The sequence below is a fragment of the Papio anubis genome, chromosome 1, assembly GCF_008728515.1.
Source record: "Papio anubis isolate 15944 chromosome 1, Panubis1.0, whole genome shotgun sequence".
In the NCBI taxonomy this organism is placed as follows: Eukaryota; Metazoa; Chordata; class Mammalia; order Primates; family Cercopithecidae; genus Papio; species Papio anubis.
In genome coordinates this window covers 16,517,325-16,533,202 of record NC_044976.1, presented here as the reverse complement: position 1 = coordinate 16,533,202, position 15,878 = coordinate 16,517,325, and the positions used below count along the sequence as shown (strand labels likewise).

The following is a 15,878-nucleotide window of genomic DNA, read 5'->3' as shown; positions in this document are numbered from 1 at the left end:
TTTTTAGCAAATGAATTCCAGATTCCCCAGGTCTTGCTCTGGGCTTGAATCAAATTCTATCTTGGTGGAGCCCAGGAATTGGTATTTTAAAGCAGCTTCCAAGGTGATCCTGATGCAGGTGGTCAGTGAGCTGGCCTGTGGTGTAGACACCACCAGTGGGTGACTTGTTGCTCCGCTGACATGTAATTTTATATATATTGATTATTTTGGAGAAGAAGTCTCACTATGTTGCCCAGTCTGGTTTTGAACTCCTGAGCTCAAGTGATCCTCCCATCTCAGCCTCCCAAAGTGCTGAGATTACAGGCATGAGCCACTGGCCAGCTGATGCGTAATTTCAGGCTGCTGAAGGCTGCTGAGCACACCCCTAGTGGCTGGGAGGAGACCCGCAACCCTGTCTTCTAAAATCATCCCTGGTTTGGAGATGGGGACCAGGTTCCCACTTGGGGTTGAAAACCAGGGGCTTTCAAGTCTAATACTAAGAGGCATAATCTGTTAAGAACAATAAAATAAACAATGCCAGTCTCTCTCATTCACACTCCTGGATGAACTCTGGGTGGGAGAGAGAGGAATGGGTTTCCAGCAGGCCACTCTTTCTCATTCACACTCCTGGATGAATTCTGGGTGGGAGTGAGAGGAATGGGTTTCCAGCAGGTCAGGAATTGAGGATATTCTTGGAGAGTTAGTTTCATAAGGGCAGGGCCTGTGTTTGTTGTTGCTCAGTGCCTGGCACAAGCCCAGCATGCAGTACGTAGGCAACATGTGTTTGCTGAGTGGTCAAAGGAGTCAATAAATGAATGACCACTTCATGTGGCAAGCAGCACCTGTTAGGTATGTTTTAGAGAGAAAAGACGTTTGGTTCGTGAAAATATACAGAGGGAGAAGGGAGCTGGAGAATTCAGACTTTGAAACCGACGACGGTCGGATGGCACGTTTCTTTGTATCAACTGTAAAAAAAGAGTTTGGTCTCCACAGGAATAGATTGTAGAAGGATCATTTAACTTTTCAAAGGGAAACAAACCCCTCTGCTCTTTGAACCAGACAGTTAATGTGCCTATTTAAAAATCAATCCCTTATTTTTTTTCGTTTGAACGGATTCCAGGTGGCTTCTGCTTAGAAACTGTTGTCTGCCCGTGGAGTGGTCTTGCCACTCCTTGGGCCGTTTCCTCTTGCCGTATCTTTGCACACACGGGACCCTCCAACCAGATAATCAGCACCCAGCTCCTCTTTGTCTAAAACCCACTGACGCCTCTAGAACCACTTCAAATGCCAGCATCACCCTGATTTCCCCAGTCTCTGCATCTCTGATTCATCATTGGGTTATATCTGAATCTTCTCTATGACAGCTATCACTTTATTACTCGAATTGTTCGCTATTTATCTCTGTGTTTTATCTCCCCTTTCTCTCTTTTCATTCCACAAATATTTATTGTTCCTTTCTAAATGCCAAGTAGGTCCTGGGGTTACTGAGATGAAGAAGATGTAGCCGAGCCTTGGAGGAGCTTATAGGCCAACAGGCGTCAACGGAGGGGAACAGGCTTTAAGCTCCAAAGAGGCAGGGGCTGATTTTAGCCACCTTTGTGCACCGTAGCTCTGTGCCTCAAACCAGCGAATGCTCACTGTGCACTGTTGAGTGTGTGTGTGAACCGATGCACCTCAGAGTAATAAAGCAAGTGGCATTTCTTCCAGCGCCCTGCATTCTCAGCCTCTTTGTTCCATTTACTCCAGCTCTCCCGCGTCTCCCTCCTGATAAACATGCATCAAAAGGTACAGCCCAGCACTGGCTTTCTCTACATGGCCTCCAGCCCCCCGCCCCCCACCCCGCCCGGCTGTTCCCCACCGCCTGTGGCTTTGGGGGATGACGCTTGTTCCTGAAGCCTCAGGATGCTTCAGGAAATGGAAGACACGGCATGTGTGTGGGCGGAGTGGTTGAAGCCTCGTTGTGATTCACCCGGACCTCCACGGAGGTCACAGCTTCACTCTGGGATGGCCATATTCCATGGGGAGGAGGTTCAGGACACACTACCTCAAATATGGCGCCTTGGTATATTGAATATTTTATACCTGGAGGTCAGATTCCAGGCTCCTCTGTGGACAGCTTTGTCTTCCTTCCCTGGCACCTCCAACCAAGCCTCTCTACCCAGGAACTAAGGTGAGCTTGACAAACCACATATCACAGCATGCCACAACCTTCAGTGGCTTCCAGTGCGTGGAGAATGAACGTGAGCTGACCTCCCCGTTCCCTGTGCTCTGGCAGCAATGGCCCTCTGGCAGCTTCCAGATCACACCAAGCTCTTTCTCACCCCAGGACCTTTGCACTTGCCATGTCATCTACCTGGAGTGCCCTCCCAAGCCCCAACCTTGCCTGGCTGGCTTCTTATACTACATATCGCTGCTCGGATGTCTCCAGATTCCTGGAGATACATTCCGGGTATCTCCTATGAGAAGCTGTGCAATGCCCTCACCCCATTATTGTCACTGCTCTCTATCACATTGCAGTCGGCCTTCCATATCCATGGGTTCAGAATCTGCGGATCCAACCAACCGTGGACCAAAAACATTCAGAGAGAAAAATAATAAGGCAACGATATAAATAATACAAATAAAAATATAGTATAACAGTGATTTACCTAGCATTTACATGATAGTAAGTATTATAAGTAATCTAGAGATGCTTTAAAGGATCTAGGCAGATGTGCGTAGGTGATGTGCAAATACTGTGCCATTTTATATGTGGGACTTGAGAATCCTAGGATTGTGCTATCTGCTTGGGCATGTCCTGGAACCAATCCCCCCACAGATCCCGGGGGACACTTGTACTTTATTCCCTTCACCACACTCATCACACATTGTAACTATTTTTCCTTGTTATTTTAAAGGCATTTTTGTAGTGTGTCTCTCCTCACCCACTAGATCAGAAACCTTCCGAGAGCAGGTCTGATTACGTCTTGTTCACCACTCTATCTCCATCATCATCCCTAATATACGGCAACTACTCAATTCCTTTGTGATGAATGAATGATGTGAGTGTTAGGGGAAGAAATAGGGGACTGGATGTTCCTTTCCTAAGGTGGCTCGTTCATCTGCCAGCAGCAGCAAGTGTTGCAATGAAAGCACTCCACCACCATGTTCACCACGAACTCATTCACTACCCCGTGGTAGATATTTACAAATCATCTACCACGTGCCCAGGGTTAGGGTGCTGTACTGGGGGTTGGGGAGAGGATGGTGGTGAAAACATCAGACCTAGTCCCTGTCCTCACGGGGCTTCCAGTCTAGTGGGGGGCGGGGGTGGTGCAGACTCTGAAGACACAGCACCAGGCTGTGAGCTTGAGCAGTTAGGGTTGACTTCCTAGAGGAAGCAACATTTAAGCTGAACTTGAAAGGACAAGTAGGACCTTGTTGGCAAAGAGAGTTGGCCAAGGTGTTGGAGGGACCTGCAATGACAGATCAGGGGCAGGAGTACACTGAGCCCCTCGAGTCTAGATTTCCTGCACCAGTGAATTAAGGCCAGTGAAATCTGTCTGGTGCTCCTCATCGCTTCCTGAGCAGATCAAGTGGGACAAGGGCCTCAGGGTGCTTCCGGAAATGGAAGACACAGTGTTTGTGTGGACAGAGTGGTTGAAGCCTCGCTATGATTCACCCGGACCTCCAAGGAGGTCACAGCTGGCCTCTTTGATGGCCGCATTCCATGGGGAGGGGGTTCAGGACACGCCACCTCAAATATGGCACCTTGGTATATTGAATATTTTAAGCAGATGGAATTTGAGAAATGGCAGGCGCAGGAAGGACTCTGACCTTTCCCTGAAGCGGGTCACAAGACCTTCACGTGAGAGGTTCCCTCTCTGTACCTGGAGGAAGGAAGCATCTTCACTTCCGAGGGATCTGAACAAACCACCCTGCTGAGTGTTCCCAGCTTACTGCCCTTAGCTCAGACCCTTCTATCTGAGGTAGGACTCCCCATCCTTCATCCAACGCAGCAAAAAACACTCAGCTCGAACCACTTCTGTGGGTCTTCATTTCCTTATAAAATCTCCCGTGTCGCCTAAAACGTATACGAACTAGACCTGTATCCTTTTGTCTTGTGAATTTGTCTTTTGCTACAGGGGCCCCCGCCAAGAACCTAGAAGGGTGGAATGAAGAGTAGACCTTGAAACAAGGATTTGGGAGCAAGGGGTTTATGTGAGAAGGGGTCCCAGGAAGCTGGTAGAATGAGCTAGAAGGGAAGGAAGCCAACACGGGTGCATTCTCAAGATTATTCTAGGGGGCACTGAGAAACTCCAAGAGATTAGACAGCATTCTTCTCAGAGTGTCTCAATGTCCCTCCTTCTTTTTTTTTTTTTTTTTTTTTTTTTTGAGACAGAGTCTCGCTGTGCTCCCAGGCTGGAGTGCAGTGGCATGATCTCGGCTCACTGCAAGCTCCGCCTCCCGGGTTCACGCCATTCTCCTGCCTCAGCCTCCCAAGTAGCTGAGACTACAGGCGCCCGCCACCACGCCCGGCTAGTTTTTTGTATTTTTAGTAGAGACGGGGTTTCACCATGTTAGCCAGGATAGTCTCGATCTCCTGACCTCATGATCCACCCGCCTCGGTCTCCCAAAGTGCTGGGATTACAGGCTTGAGCCACCGCGCCCGGCCAATGTCCCTCCTTCTTATCCCATTTTCTGATTTTACCCATTAGGAAACACCCCCAAGGGGCCAAGGAGCATACCCAGAACTGCCCACTCATATTGCACATTTCGTTATGCACCCGCTGTGTGCCAGGCCCTGGGCTGAGAGCTGGGTATGCGAGGTGAAGAAGGAGCAGGTACTTTGTCCTGAGCATGCATCTGAACCATCCCCCTAGAGGGATGAGGAGGCTGGGTATGCATCCAATAAACAGTCATTGGTCAAGGCTGCTCCCGGGTGGTGTCAACTCCCCAGCACTTCTCACCTGCCTCATGTGCAGGCTGAGTGGGCTCCAGTGACCTGAGAAAGCCCTGGGTAAGCGTCAAGGATGCTGGCACTGCCAGGAAGAACGAGGGGTAAGAGGATGTGGGCATGGTGGAATAACCGTTGGCCGCATCTGCCTCCTCCCTTTCACAGAGGGCTCCTTCCTGCCCTCAGGTCTCCACCCAAGTGCCACCTTCCTCGGAGGCCCTGCCTGACCCCCATCTAAATGGCACCCAGCATCTCATTCCTTCTCGGCACTGCACCCCACCTGCCCCTTCATTGCATGCCCACAGTTTAGAATCACTTCTTTGCAGAATGTGGAATGATGTATTCATCTACATTTTGCCGTGTCTCCCCCACTAGATTGCAAAGCCGTGCTTTTCTCATTCCCCCCTGTATCCCTGGGCACCTTCCACCAAGCCAGGGTCCTAGTAGGTGCTCAACTAAATAGCCTTGGAGGGAATACATTCTTGTCAATTCCAACCTGGGAGTTCTGGGCTCTGGGACTAAGACCTAGAAAGGCATTTGATAGATGGGCCTCTGGGATGCTCAGAGAGGCAATGATCTGTCCAAGGTCATACAACTGGGGATACACACCTGCACCCCTGGGGGCAGAAGTCCTGATGATCCACCCGACTTCCATCCCTCCAGGGTCCCCTCAGTGGGACAAAAAGCACCAGGAGCCCCTGGGGCTCCTCTAGGCTACCCGGGAAATTGCTCTCAGCCAATTCTTGGTAATCTTCTCAGCCTCATTCTCTCCCCACTTTCCCCAGCAGAAGAGGAACCGGCTCAGACAGCTGCGGAGCTGGGACTCTCTCTTGTTGAGATGCATTAATTTGTAAATATCTTCATTTATATGTAAATGCGGAGTCCCGCACCCGCCCCCAGCCCTGACGGGCTCTGCAGCCTAGAAAGGCAGTGGCCCCCAGCATGGCTGGCTGGGAGGGCCCAACAATCCTCCGTGATCCTCTTAGGCTCCAGAGGGTCTGCTCCTTCCTTCCCTCGCCCTTGGTAATCAACAAACAGGACGGCTCAGCTCCCTGGGGTGCTGTCTGCTTGGGAGATCACCCCTGTCACCAAGGTTCAGGGAGAAGGTGGGGGAGACTGGTTCCCATGTAGGAAAGGAAAGAGCACTGGCTCCTAAGATCAGGCTTAAGTCAGTGCCACTGTGTGACCTCAGGCAAGTCTCATTCCCTCTCTGGGCCTCAGCTTCCACAACTGAAAAACAAGGGATCTGGGCAAGTTCATGTCATTCCAGAGGGAGACTGTTGGGCCTGGCTGAACTTCTACCTCTTCCGTAGTAAGAACAGGGCTAGAGAAAATGATTAATAATAGTAACACCTGTCTGCATTCATGGGGTTGTTTGTGCAGATCAAAACAGAAAGGGTGCATAAAAGGAGGCTTTAAGAGATTTGTAAAAAGGTGAGTTTTTTTATTTGTTTGTTTGTTTTATGATGGGAGAAGGAGAGCTTGTTCTAGGCAATGGCAGGAAACATGTACCACTTAGAGACCGGACACCAGCACTTCACCTGAATGCACCCGTTAGCTCCTCACAAGCTGCAGCTAGCCTCTTAGTGCTGTCATGTTCCTTTGGAGGTCAGGAAACTCAATTGTGGGGTTACCAGCCCCAGATTTAACTAATGCCAGGAGGTGGAAGAGGCAGGATTTGAACTCAGGCTGTTGGACGTAAATTTCACTGAAATTCCACAGCAATTGTACAAAGCCAGTCATGTCAAGCCTGCTTCACAGGCAAAGAACCGGAAGCAGAGAGAGAGAGGTTAAGGCTCTCGTCCCCGGTCATTCAGTAGGCAGAGACTGAGCTGGGATTTGCATCTGGGTCTTCTGGTAGCAGGGCTTGCCCTTGAGGCTCCAGGGAGCAGGAGAGGGTGGGGCTCAAGAATATTCTAGACGGTCCCTGGATTTCTTTCTTAGCTAGAAATCAGAACCAAGGAGTCCTAGAGGCCATGCTGGTGGCAGTAGGTGGCTTGGTGAGGAAGGAATTCTCAGAGACACGGTGACCGGCAGGGGTGGGCTGGGTGGCATTAGGTTTCTGGGAATCGTGGAGATTATTTGGGAGTTCACTTACTACAAAACCATCTGTGGTTTCCAGAATAGCTATTTTCTCCAAAATGAGTTTTTATCTCCTTTTTCATCTTGATCGTAACTGGCTTGTTTTAGGTGTGCTTTAATATTTTAAGGAACCATAATTTCTTTTTGGAAGCAGGTTCAGGAGAAGTCACAACTAGATGGTTGAAGGAGTTTGTGTGACTGTTCACACACCTCTTCACACACCTTCACGTCCACATTGTCAGCATGGTCCTGGCACAGAGCTCGGAGAGGAGGAGGACCAGCCAGGCTGCCTGGGGAGCACACTCACCTTCCCATTTTCACAAAAGCAGGCAGAGGAGGATGCCTGGGCCAGGTTCTCGGTGCAGGGCTGGACTCACCCTTTACAATCTTCTCGTCCCATTTTCTAATTTTACCCAATAGAAAATAGGCCTGAAGGGCCGAGGAGCGTAGCCTGAGCTGTCCACTCATTTTGCAAATTTCATTATGCACCCACTGTGTGCCAGGCCCTGGGCTGAGAGTTGGGGATGCAAAGTGAAGGAGGAGCATGTCCCTTGTCCTCCTGGAGCTCACGGTCACAGAGAGACCCACAGCCCATGCTGGAGAGTAGGGCCTCCCCTTCCTCCAGGCTCAGAGTCTAAACACAGCACAGCACCAGGCACCAGCTGGGACATCCACATAGCATGGTGCCACAGTGCACGTCATGTGGGCTTGCTGGCTGCAGTCCCCCTCAGGGTGCCCAATGCAGCACTGTCCCCCTCCAGCTTTGGAGCAGACCACTACTTTCAGGCTGGGCACCTGGCAAAGCATTTGGCGGTGTGGCGTGGAAGAGTGTGTATGTGCGAAGCTGTGCACTCTTCCTGAATGCAGTGAGATTCCCTCTGAGGAGGGGTGGGGACTGGGGCAGTTGCAGCCAACCAGCTTTGGGGGATCGGTTCAGCTGAGGTGAGGGATCCCATGGGTGGAATTGCTTGAGTGGGGTTCTGAAGGCTGATGAGGAGTTTACCAGATGACCAAAGGGAGAAAGGCCCTTTGAGAAGAGGGACCAGCGTGTGTTAAGTGTCAAAGGAATAAAACAGGACTAGGATCTTGTGGGGAGTTTGTGGGAAGGAGGTGGAGCCACACACATAGGAAATAGCAGGCTGTAGAAGGAGATGAAGTCGGCTTGATTCTGCCGCCCCACCTTCTGGAAAAGAGGGATGGGGTAGGAAAATCAAGCATCTCTGACTTGAGCACTGCTTCCCCCACTCTGCTGCTTTTGACCTGGGAGTCCAGTTGCTTGGGGTCATTCTCTCTTAAGCTTGGGCCCTTATGGCCTTGGAACCCACAAGAAACAGTAGAACATGTTGTATGAGCTTCCAAGCCAGGCAGAACTGCCTCACCGCCCAGCGGTCTCATTGCTGCCTGTGTGACTTTAGGCCCATTGCTCACCCTCTTTGGGCCTCAGTATCTCAACTGGAAATAAATGGAGTTTGGAAAACCACCTTCCAGGACTGCTGGAGGAGCTGGCAGAGGAGCTGGCCTGGCCCTCTCCTGCCTCTTCCCTCCAGGGAATGTCCCTCCAGGGAATGAGTCCCACTTCCACAAGGGGAGCCCCCGGTTCTGCCTTCCAAGCCCAAGAGCACCAAGCGATTGATGTGAAAGGGCTGGAGAACTGCCCTCTGCTCCACTCTGCATCCCTCCTCCCTTCCCCCGCTGTCCCCCCGCCACCACAGGCCCTCACCTCACAGTGGACTGGTACACCAGGTCCTCTCGCTTGCGGTAGTTCTCCATGTGTGAGTAGTTGGTGGAGAACATGGCGTCAAAGGTAAAGATCTTCTGCTTGATGGTGCCGCCATCCGTCACCTGCCACAGAGCACAGAGATAGCCACCTGTGAGTGCTCAGCCAGCCCTGGTCACCCCTTTCCCCAGGACACTGAGAAGATGCAGGCAGGAAGCTCAGAAGAAGGACAGCCCCATCCTGAGAATAAGGTAATCACCGAGGGCTTCCTGGAAGCAGTGATGTTTAAGTTGCCTCCTGAAGGAAGAGTAGGAGCCAGCCTGGCAACAGGTGGGAGTTTTCCAGGCAGAGGAAACAGCAAAGGCCCTGCGGCAGAAAAGAGCAGTGTGTGCTCAGGGGAAGCTTGCTGCCTTCGCAGCACCTGGAGCAGAAAGGAAGTGGGATGAGAAGAGGCTGTGAAGAAAAATGTGGACCAGGTCATGAAGAGTCTCCACCGCAAAGGAGCTCAGCTTCTCCTGAAGGCAGTGGTCCCCGGGGCCAGGCTTAGATTTGATTTACAAGCTCCACTGGCTACAGATTGAGGACGAATCGAAAGGGGCAAGACTAGAGGCAGGGAGCCCGGGAGGAGGTCAGGAATCCAACATCTTGGCATGGGTGATGCAGAAGGGGACAGCGTGGGGCAGTTGCCCTCCTCTTGGGCTGGGCCAGGAGGGAGGACATGAAGTCCCCATTTCACCTAAAAATGCGGAAGTGGGAGAAGGCAGAGAGGTGGTGATGAAGCCAGCGCTGGAAGCCTAAGGCTGCCGGGCTCTCCTGCTGTTCACGGCTGATGGAAAGCGAACCCAAGCGTCCCGTGCCCTCAGCTGCCGCCCGCCCGCCTCCCCACATCTGCGCTGCCTCCAGCTAATGAAAGTGTTACTCCACAAAGCAGCAAGGTATGTGTTGTCACTGTTTCAATTATTTATCTGTTTACTCGGCTGCAGTTTTCCGCTTGTCTCAGCAACTCTATTATAGACTGGGAGCTTGCAGCCTCTCGCAGCTCAGCTGGGCTCCACGCTAACAGCCTGCAATGTGGAGGCCTCATGCCTAGGCCTCGAGAAGTGGAATTAGCTCCCTGCGGCTCTGCGTGGTGGAGGCAGCGGGGAGGGGGGCTGGGAGAGGGGTAGCTAGGGATGGGTGTCTCCAAGGGGCTGGGCTGGGGGGATGCTGAAAGCAGCTTCCCCAGGCAAAAAGATGAGGATTGGAGTGTGAATCTGTCCCCCTGTCCCCTGCCTGGGAGTACTGGCCCTGGACACAGCTGGGCTCCTCTCAGCACATAGGCACCCAAGCTGACTTGGACCACATCTCTCTGGCCTATGTGGTGTTGCTACTGGTTTAGGAGAGACTCCATGCATCTGGCCAGCATTGGTTGAGCACCAGCTGTGTGCAGACACAGGCTACATCTGTACCGGTCACTTTCCATAGACTGCAAGCTTTGTAAAGAGTAAGGTGGCCTCTGTGAGGACCGGGGATGGTTAGAACCATGAGAAGGCCTTCTCAGGCTCTGGAACCCTGAGAGGAAGCGGCAGTGAGACTTCCCAGGGCCACGGCTTCTCCTTACCCCTCCATAATCCCACACCCCTCCTGTCTCTGTCGGGACTTAGCGACATGCACAAGTGTCACTTTCTTCCCTTCATGTGCAGAGGGGAGACAGAGGACCACTTCCTCTCACCTGGCCGCTTCTGCACCACAGGCCCAGCTTCTGAACTGGAACCATGAGAGTGGAGGAAGATGAGGAGGAAGGGGACAGGAGGATTCCCCTCTCCTCTTGGGATCCATGTTTGCACTCACCCCAAGAAAGATGCCCACCCCTAACCAACCACAGCTTGATTCTGCGTCCACTGTCATCACCCAGAAAAATGTCCCTGAGCTGACTGTGTCCGGCTCCGCATGGGGTGGAGAAGAGAGTTGGCTGCACTTGGGATTAGAGCTTCCATCTCCCCACCTCCCGATGTCCCAGCCTGGGGTGGGGGCCAAGACCCTCCAGGGGCTCCTCGTTCTCCATGCACCCCCTTCCCATCCCCACCTCTCCCGTTTGACTCCTATAGAGCCACCAAAGTACCTTTAAAGCAGGGTATTTTCACTTGGGGGGGTGATTTTGCTCACCAGGGGACATATGGCAAGCTCAGGAGACATTTTTGGTTGTCACGACTGGGGAGGAGAGGTGTGGTTTGGTACTCTTGTGTAGCCGGTAGAGGCTAGGAAGCTGCTGATGATCTCACAATATCCAGGACCGCCCCCTGCCCACCTCCCAAGAATTATCTGGCCCCCAAATGTCAACAGTACCCAGGTGGAGAAACCCAGCTTTAAGCCCATCGCATTGTGTGGCCGTACCAGGTCCCTGGGAACAGAGCTGAATAGACAAGAATGTTCCCATGTTGCAGGTAAAGAAACTGAGGCTTGGAGAGGCAAAATGAGTCAGCTGAGGCCCCACACTAGGTTCCTGACAAGTGTCTGGCTTCCAGACCAGAGTTCACATCCCATCGCACCAGGCTGGAAGAGGCTGAGAGTGAACTGAATGCCTCTCAACGTTCCTTTCCACCCCTGGTGGCCGGGCTCATTAGGAGAAAGGATGTCAGAGTCTCAGTGGAGGTGTGAGGATTTTTCCTCCCAAAGTCATACAGCGGAAGGCATCCTGCCCGTTTAACTGGCAGCCCGTCTTCTGGCCTCGCCTCTCTTCAGGTACTGCTTTTTTATCTCCTCCTAAAATGCGGCAGCCCTTATCGTCCCAATCTCAAATTTCACTCCATTTTTTTTATTACACAAAAGAGAAAAAAAATCTGTCAGTAAAACTGTCTCCTCAAATTTATTCGCCGAGACTGAGGGTTTTATTACTAGGAAAATACACCCGCACCCCACACGTCCACACACACACCCACACACCCCAGATAAAGCGCTGAAGAATTATCCGAGTCGTAAATCGCTGTTTCAGGCCGAGGGACAGGGGAGTTTCAAGGACGAGCCTAGTTTTCCTTTGGTTTTATTTACATCTGTTTCTCTGGGGCTGTGTCTGGTGCCTCACTGTCAGCCGGAGGAGTAAATAACTGCTTCTGTGAAACCTGCTTCAGGCAGCTGGAGACAAGTGCTTATCTCCACTGCAGCATGAGGGATCTGGAGGGCAGGCCCCACTGTCCCAGCTCTCTGTGGTACACACTCCCTCCTCCCTCAGCCTCCCAGAAGGTAAAGGAAATGGGAGACTCAGACACGCTCAGGTCCCGGGCCAGCGGGCGAGCAGCTATTTGCAAGGATGTTATTCTGTGGTTCTTGGTGGTTAGAGGGCCCAAGAAAGAGGCCAGGTGGGAGTGGGGGATTAGTACATGCTATGGACAGAAGGTGTGGTGGGTGTGCTGGAAGATACCTCGCCTTTAATTCTAGAAACATTTCTCCACACCTGAGACATACAAGGGCAGTTGCAGCCTCACGGCAGAGAAGGAAATACATTTCAGACATGGTCGCAGTCCATTATGACCTTATTCACAAGAGGTACACAGTCCACAATTAGCTGAGGTTCCAGAGTCAGTAAGATAATGGCTGCAGCAGCAACAGGTAATTACCAAGTGTTATCCAATGATGTTCTGATGCTTCTGAAGGAGCTAAGGATCCCCTTGAAGGGAGGGGTGATCATGGAAGGCTTCCTGGAGGAAGTAGGCTCTTTTCAGGGAGTGCTCGGTCCTAGGCTGGCTCTTTCTGCCTATGGGAGGCTTTGGAGCATGACGCAAGGCTGATTTCCTCCATCCCCAGTTGAATGTTTGATTTTGGTTCCTGATTTTGTGCTCTTGAAGAAGTCATTTCACCTCCCCTGCTCTCAGTGTCCTCATCTGTGAAATGGGGATAAGGCAACATTCCTCCCTGTGAGGATTACATGAACCTAGTAGAGTCCCTGGTGGGTGGGAAGTGCTCACTCATGGGGTATTTTCACGAGCACTCACGCTTTTCTGGACCATCTCTTTTTCTGTGTCCCTCCCCACCCTCCAGACCTCTTTCTGTCTGTGGGGCTGGAGAGCAAACTGTCTCTTGCTAAAATTCAGTAAATGAAAGAAGGGAGCCCACACCCAGATAGGGAGGCAGGTGGGAGGTGCCAGAAGGCTGGCTTGTGTCTATAAGGAGTGGGGTGCAGAGAGCAGGGACCGAGAATTTGTTAGTAGTCATCATAGCAGCTTCAAAACAGAGTGCAGGGATGCCCTGAGTGAGTACCTGGAGGCAGGCAGGTCTCATGGGCTCTGAGAGGCTCCCATGGTGCCAGTGGGCAGGGACCACCAGGTCAGGGCAGACCAACAACCGCAGAGCTGACAGGGCAGACAAGGTAGGCCAAGCCCTGAGGATGTGTGGGTTTGCCTGGCCCCAGAGCGAGAGGCACTTCTGAAATGAATCATTTCATTCACTCCATATTCAACAGATTTTGTTGAACAAACAAACAGGTCCTTGAATATGAGCTACTCCTAGAACATAAACTCTATGAGGATGGGTGTTTTTGTTTTTGTTTTGGTTTGAGATGGAGTCTTGCTCTGTCGCCCAGGCTGGAGTATAGTGGCACAATCTTGGCTCGCTGCAGGCTCCATCTCCCAGGTTCACGCCATTCTCCTGCCTCAGCCTCCCAAGTAGTTGGGACTACAGGCACCTGCCACCACACCTGGCTAATTTTTTTGTATTTTTAGTAGGAATGGGGTTTCACCGTGTTAACCAGGATAGTCATGATCTCCTGACCTCGTGATCCGCCCACCTCGGCCTCCCAAAGTGCTGGTATTATAGGCGTGAGCCACTGTGCCTGGCCGAATATGGGGTCTTTATCTGTCCTGTTCATTGCTTTGTTTCCAGAGTTTAGCAAATGGCACTTGCTCAATAAATATCTGCTGAAGGAATCAATGAGTGAATGAATGAGTTGAGACCTTACCATGTGCCAGGCACTGGGAATACCATGAAGAAAAGGGAAAAGGCCCTTGCTGCTCTGCGATAGACTGGCCCCAGGACAGCCTGCTGTGCCTGGATCCTGATCTGTCTGGGACTCCCTGGTAAGAGTAGTCTGGCCCAGGTGGGACAGTGGCCTCAGACCACCCCCGATGTGAGGCTCCAAAAGGAACCAGCAGGGTTTCTCTTTCTTAAAGCTCCCAGCATTAATTGTATTCTGTGCAGGAAAGCATCCTAACCCTGCAAAGGGTACACCTGGACCAAACAGAAGAAGCTGTGCATGTAGTTATGCAAAAGAATCTGCATCCTAATCAGTGCCTACACAGGCTGAGTGTCCCCCAGCCCTCCCTTCCATTGTTCCTTGGAATCTCAGGACTGTAAGCTCCAGGAGCCATGTGTCCCAGAGCCTAGCACAGTGCCCGGCATATGAAGGGTTGCTGAATAAGTGAACTATACCAAGAGACGTGTGTCATCATCCGCATTTGCAGACAGAGGAACCACAGCCAAGAAAAAGGCAAGTGAACTGCCCAAGGTCACACAGGTGTTATACTTGTAATAGTAAACAGCAGAGCTGACCGGTCAGCATGGATTAGTCCCAAAGAAGAGAGCAGAAGACCTACTGTGAGGCTGGGGATATGGAAAATGTGCAGAGGCTTTTGGGGTCACACTGCTCTGGATTCAGACCCCAGCTATGCCACTCAGTTGATCGCTGGGTGATGTCGGACAGTTCTGTGTGCCTCTGTTTCCTCATCTGCAAAATGGGAAGGATGATGCCTCCCTGTAAGGCACGTGTGTGAGATTTCAGCGCATAAGAGTGAACACACAGAGAGCCCGGGGGATTGCTTGGCATGTGGTAGTAGTAACGTGATGGAAATAATAATAGCTGGCATGCATTTGCGCCTACCCTGTGCCAGATATTGCTTGCAAACATCAACTCATGTCATCGTAACAGAAAAGTACTCCATCATATTAGCTATTATGTATTTTCTCTTAAGTCCAAAGTAGGGAGGTTGGTCAGGGTAGGTGGACTGCAATGATGGCAGCAGACCGTAACATAGGTTCTTAAGAACAGGTGTCTCTGTTCTCACCCATCCTGAGAGCATCTCAGCCAGGAATTCCCCAAATGACCAGCTACACTGTGTAGAAGTTTCTGAGAGGCAGAGAGCTAGGTTCTAAGTCCCAAAGGTTGTCTCTGCATTGTTCCTCTCTCTGGGACTCAGTTTCCCTAAATGTTCCATGAGGAAACTGAGGACTCTTGGCTACCCTGAATGCCCACAGTGTTCTGATTCTAGAAGAGTCAGCCTACAGACCACAGTTTCTCATGCTCCAGAGCTGCCAGACCCCACCTCTGGGCCCCGGCTGCTCCCTGACCCCAACCAGCAAATCTGGCTGCAGCCAAGCCAGGTTGCTTTACAAGTACAGTCATCAAAACGTGGCTGGTGGACTTAGTCCAACCAGCAGTGTGAAAGTCCACCTACCGGCCTGGATCTTCAATTTGAAAAACAAATAAGTCTCCAACTTCGGCTGCCTCACTCATGTCCCTGGGTGCCGTCATCCGAAAAAGAAAAAAAAAAGAAAGGGGGAAAATATCGCCTCCCCCCACCTTCCCAACCTCCTTCTCTATGTGTTCCACAAAACCAATTACAGGTTGGAAATAGCTGTAATAAACTTGATATCCCACTTATGGGCCAATCCCGCCATGGCTGGAAAGTGTAATAGTGGCAGAGAGTGAAAACTGCTGGTGTATTTTGCTGGAGCTGTTTAAATTGCCTGCCTACATTATCCCAACTCCTCTCCAGCCGGGAAGGAATTTGCTCTCCTGGAAATGGAGCAGCTGAGGTCTCCGTGTCCAGGCAGCGTGAGAGTGTTTGCAAGGAGGGTTTTAATGAACTGTTTAGATAGAGAGGAGCGGATGGCGCCTGGGATCTTGTGTCAGCCCAGCACAGCTTCCAATCCCAGCCTGGGCAAGAGGTGCTCCCTGGCTGTAAACAGCCTGAGGCGATACCTACCTTTCATGGTAGTATGGGGAAAAGGGCCTTAAGTTAGATAATGCAAGAGATGAATGAGGGCTAGAAGGAGACTCAGTTCTACTGTGGGTGCTTCCCTCCCTGGCTCTGGGTTCTCAGAAAAGTCACTGATTGTTTCGAAGCCTCAGTTTCCTCATCTGTAAAGTGAAAGATGTTAATCAAACTCACGCCCCAGAGTTGTAAGAAATACTAA

The 15,878-nt window shown here is 51.4% G+C and overlaps 1 protein-coding gene across 2 annotated transcripts in view; it reads right to left on the bottom strand.

Annotated features, from left to right (window-relative positions):
- The window catches only part of IGSF21 (immunoglobin superfamily member 21), a 270,820-nt gene that overhangs the window by 80,202 nt on the left and 174,740 nt on the right, over positions 1-15,878 (bottom strand). For both annotated transcript variants that reach the window (XM_003891213.4, XM_017957665.2), the window contains exon 3: positions 8,718-8,839. In XM_003891213.4, coding sequence (XP_003891262.2) covers positions 8,718-8,839 — 122 coding nt within the window. The remainder of the gene's footprint in view (positions 1-8,717; positions 8,840-15,878) is intronic.